Below are 4,912 nucleotides of genomic sequence, written 5' to 3'. Positions count from 1 at the left end.
CCGCAGACCCCTGGGAGGTGCCCTTCGAGGAGATCCTGGACCTGCAGTGGGTGGGCAGCGGGGCGCAGGGCGCCGTCTTCCTGGGCCGCTTCCACGGCGAGGAGGTGGCCGTGAAGAAGGTGCGGGACCTCAAGGAGACCGACATCAAGCACCTGCGCAAGCTCAAGCACCCCAACATCATCACCTTCAAGTGAGGGGGCACCCCCGCGGCACGGGGACACGGCCGCGGCACGGGGACACGGGCACCTCCCAGGCTTCCATGCGTCGCCCACGGAGGTGCTACCCACACAGAGACATGGGTGCAGGGTGGGCGAGAGGGGGCACGGACGTGCTCGGGGTGGGGGGACGGGGGTGTGGATGGGTGCTCCAGCGCTAACGGGTGTCTGGGTGTCCTGGTGTAGCTGAGTGCCCCAGCACTAATGGGTGCCCAGGGGCAGATGGGTGTCCTAGTGCTGATGGGTGCCCAGATGCAGGTGGGTGCCCAGATGCAGCTGGATGACCCAATGTTGGTGGGTGCCCAGGTGCAGCTGGGTGCTCCAGAGCTGTTGGGTTCCCACGGTGCAGCTGGATGCCCCAACGTTGATGGGTGCCCAGGTGCAGCTGGGTGTTCCAGAGCTGTTGGGTTCGCACAGTGCAGCTGGATGCTCCAATCCTGATGGGTGCTCCAGAGCTGTTGGGTGCCTGGGTGGAGCTGGGTGCTCCAGAGCTGTTGGGTTCCCACGGTGCAGCTGGATGCCCCAACGTTGATGGATGCCTGGGTGGAGCTGGGTGCGCCAGAGCTGTTGGGTGCCTGGGTGGAGCTGGGTGCTCCAGAGCTGTTGGGTTCCCACGGTGCAGCTGGATGCCCCAACGTTGATGGGTGCCTGGGTGGAGCTGGGTGCTCCAGAGCTGTTTGGTGCCTGGGTGCAGCCGGCTGCCTGGGCACAGACGGGTGCTCGTGGCGCAGCAGGATGCCCCTGTGCCACCGGGCGCCCATGCACTGATGGGTGCTGCTGTGCCCGCAGAGGCGTGTGCACCCAGGCCCCCTGCTACTGCATCATCATGGAGTTCTGCGCCCAGGGCCAGCTCTACGAGGTGCTGCGCGCCGGGCGCAAGGTCACCCCTTCGCTCCTCGTCGACTGGTCCATGGGCATCGCCGGCGGCATGAACTACCTGCACCTCCACAAGATCATCCACCGCGACCTCAAATCACCCAAGTGAGCGGGGATGCGGGCTTGGGGCACCCATGGGTGCTGGAGTGGGCCTGGGGTAGGTCCTGATAGAGCTCCCTCCCTGGAGCTTTTGGACGTGGTGGTGTCCAGTATGGTGACGGTGGTGGTGGCACGTCCATGATGGTGCCCTGCCCAGGATGGTGTCATCACGGCGCCAGGTCCGTGGTGGTGCCGTGACCGTGGTGGTGCCGTGACCGTGGTGGTGCCRTGCCATGCTGATGACAAGCCTGTGGCGGTGCTGTGCCCATGGCAGTGCCACAGCAGTAGCACGCCCATGACGGTGGCGCAACCAGGGCGACGCCATGCCCATGACCGTGCCATGCCCATGACCGTGCCATGCCCGTGCTGGTGGTGTGCCCGTCGTGGCTGTGGGCTCAGGGTGGTGTCATGGCCATGCCGGTGCCATGTCCATGGCAGTGTCCTGCCCATAGTGGTGGCATGCCCGTGACGGTACCATACAAATGGTCATGCCATGCCCGCTGTGGTTGCGTCCTCACGACGGTGCCATGCCCGTGGCGGTGCGGTGCCCGTCATGGTCACGTGCCCATGGCAGTGCCATACCRTGGTGGTGCCCATGGCAACGCCATACCCGTGGCGTGGCTCTGAGCGGGTGCCCCCCAGCATGCTCATCACCTACGACGACGTAGTGAAGATCTCGGACTTCGGCACCTCCAAGGAGCTCATCGACAAGAGCACCAAGATGTCCTTTGCGGGCACCGTGGCCTGGATGGCGCCCGAGGTTATCCGCAACGAGCCCGTCTCCGAGAAGGTCGACATCTGGTGAGGGCTCAGGGATGCTGAGGACCTCGGGGACCTTGGGGACACAAGGGGCACGGGGGTCCTTAATGACACCAGAGACCTGGGGAAAAGGGCCCTTGCAGAGACAGCAGGGACACTGGGGATGAGGGGCATTGGGTGACACCAGGGGGCATGGGGACATGGGGGACACTGGAAACCTTTTGGGAACAGGGGCARTGGGGACACCAGGGACACTGGGAAGGAACAGAGATGGAGGCATTGGGGACACTGGGAGGGGGACGGGGGCATTGCAGAGACAGGGATGGGGGGGCATGAGGGGACATCAGGTCCCCCTGCATGGAGAGGGGACACTGGGGGCTCCAGAGCAGGGCAAGGGGGCATAGGGGACACTGGAGGGACCAGAGGGCACTGGTGGGACCAAGGGGACACTGGAAAGACCATGGGACACAGGGTTAGCAGGGGACACGGGTGCCTGAGGTGGCAGGCGGTGGATGCCCGGGGCCCATGGGTGACGGTGCGCCCAGGTCCTTCGGGGTGGTGCTATGGGAGCTGCTCACGGGCGAGATCCCCTACAAGGACGTGGACTCGTCGGCCATCATCTGGGGGGTGGGCAGCAACAGCCTGCACCTGCCCGTGCCCTCCGGCTGCCCCGACGGCTTCAAGGTGCTGCTGCGCCAGTGCTGGTGAGTGGGCACCCGCTGGGGACACGCCGTGGAGAGGGGTCGCACCGTGGGCACCCACCTTGGGGAAGCACCACGGGCACCCTGCATGGGGACGTGCCATGTGCACCCTGCAAAGGGACACCCAATGGGCACCCCGACATGGGGGACATCCCGTGGACACCCAACAAGGACACCCTGCTATGGGGGACCTTGCCATGGGGACATCTTGCCCATGGAGGACCCGCCGCCCATGGAGGACTGCTTGCCCTGAGGGACGTGCCCATGGGGCCATCTTGCCCATGGAGGACCCCTTGCCCTGGGGGACATGCCCGTGGGGCCATCTTGCCCATGGAGGACCCACCACCCATGGAGGACTGCTTGCCCTGAGGGACATGCCCGTGGGGCCACCTTGCCCATGGAGGACCCCTTGCCCATGGAGGACCCCTTGCCCTGRGGGACATGCCCGTGGGGMCATCTTGCCCAWGGAGGACCCACYRCCCATGGAGGACYSCTTGCCCTGAGGGACATGCCCGTGGGGCCACCTTGCCCATGGAGGACCCCTTGCCCATGGAGGACCCCTTGCCCTGAGGGACATGYCCGTGGGGCCATCTTGCCCATGGAGGACCCACYRCCCATGGAGGACCCCTTGCCCTAGGGGACATGCCCGTGGGGACATCTTGCCCRAGGAGGACCTGCCATCCATGGAGGACTCCTTGCCCTGAGGGACATGCCCATGGGGCCATCTTGCCCATGGAGGACCCGCTGCCCTGCTGCCCATAGAGGACCTCCTTGCCCTGAGGGACCTCCCTGTGGGGCCATCTTGCCCATGGAGGACCCCTTGCCCTGGGGGACATGCCCACGGGGCCACCTTGCCCATGGAGGACCCGTTGCCCATGGAGGACCTTCCTGCCCTGGGGGATGTGCCCATGAGGACCATGTGCGAGGGCTGGTCACTGCACTGCGGCACCCCACCCTTGGGCACCCCGCATTGCACCTTCCTCGCCTGCGGTGCCGAAACGCCCCGGCGCCCAGCGCCCAGCGCCCAGCGCCCAGCGCCGTGCCCGCTCCCTGCAGGAACAGCAAGCCCCGGAACCGGCCCTCCTTCCGCCAGATCCTGCTGCACCTCGACATCGCCTCCGCCGACGTCCTCTCCACCCCGCAGGAGACCTACTTCAAATCCCAGGTACCCCCTGCGCCCCCCAACCCCGGGCACCAGCGCCCCCGGGGCACCCAGCACCCCGCAGGGGATTTATTTTGAATACGGGGGACCCCGGTGGCTGGTGCCAGCGATAGCCCCGTGCCCGCGGGAGCCGGGGTCCGGGGTAGCCGGTGCCCAGTATATCCCAGTGCCCAGGGCAGCGGTGCATGGGGTGGCTGGTGCCCAGTATATCCCAGTGCCCAGGCTACTGGTGCTCAGGGTAACCAGTGCTTGGTATAGCTGGTGCCCAATATATCCCAGTGCATTGGGTAGCTGGTGCCCAGTGTATCCCCGTGCCTGGTGCAGCCGGTGCCTGGTATAGCCAGTGCCCGGTGTAGCTGGTGCCTGGTGTAGCCAGTGCCAGGTGTAGCTGGTGCCCGGTGTAGCCAGTGCCCACAGTAGCTGGTGCCTGGTGTAGCCAGTGCCCAGTGTAGCCAGCGCCCGCGGTAGCCGGTGTCTAGTGTAGCCAGCACCTGATGTAGCTGGCAYCCGGTGTAGCCAGYGCCYRCGGTAGCCAGTGCCCGGTGTAGCCGGTGCCCACAGTAACCAGCGCCCGTGGTAGCCGATGCCTGGTGTAGCCGGCACCCGGTGTAGCCAGTGCCTGCGGTAGCCAGCGCTCATGGTAGCCGATGCCCGGTGTAGCCAGCGCCCATGGTAGCTGGTGCCCGGTGTAGCCGGCACCCGCGGTAGCCAGTGCCCGGTGTAGCCAGTGCCCAGTGTAGCCAGTGCCTGCAGTAGCCAGCGCCGACGGTAGCCGGTGCCCGGTGTAGCCGGTGCCTGGTGTAGCCAGTGCCTGTGGTAGCCGGTGCTTGGTGTAGCCGGTGCTCGGTGTAGCTGGCGCCCGTGGTAGCCGGCGCCCGCGGTAGCCAGTGCCCGGTGTAGCCAGTGCCCGGTGTAGCCAGCGCCTGCGGTAGCCGGTGCCCGGTGTAGCCGGTGCCCGGTGTAGCCAGTGCCCGGTGTAGCCAGCGCCTGCGGTAGCCAGTGCCCGGTGTAGCCGGTGCTCGGTGTAGCCGGTGCTCGGTGTAGCTGGCGCCCGCGGTAGCCGGCGCCCGCGGTAGCCAGTGCCCGGTGTAGCCAGCGCC

General features: G+C 66.8%; 1 protein-coding gene across 1 annotated transcript in view; it reads left to right on the top strand.

Annotated features, from left to right (window-relative positions):
* LOC146584869 (mitogen-activated protein kinase kinase kinase 12-like) overlaps positions 1-4,912 on the top strand; it is a gene marked incomplete at its 3' end in the record, with an annotated part of 14,076 nt that overhangs the window by 1,774 nt on the left and 7,390 nt on the right. The window contains exons 2-6 of the mRNA XM_085323952.1: positions 7-190; positions 1,005-1,196; positions 1,833-1,991; positions 2,495-2,653; positions 3,707-3,815. Of these exons, the coding sequence (XP_085180078.1) occupies positions 7-190; positions 1,005-1,196; positions 1,833-1,991; positions 2,495-2,653; positions 3,707-3,815 (803 nt within the window). The remainder of the gene's footprint in view (positions 1-6; positions 191-1,004; positions 1,197-1,832; positions 1,992-2,494; positions 2,654-3,706; positions 3,816-4,912) is intronic.

Source organism: Rhea americana, unplaced genomic scaffold, assembly GCF_003343005.1.
Source record: "Rhea americana isolate MKP2758 unplaced genomic scaffold, rheAme1 scaffold_893, whole genome shotgun sequence".
NCBI classification, from domain to species: domain Eukaryota; kingdom Metazoa; phylum Chordata; class Aves; order Rheiformes; family Rheidae; genus Rhea; species Rhea americana.
Note: the sequence above shows the minus strand (reverse complement) of the source record. Positions and strands in the feature narration are given on the sequence as shown.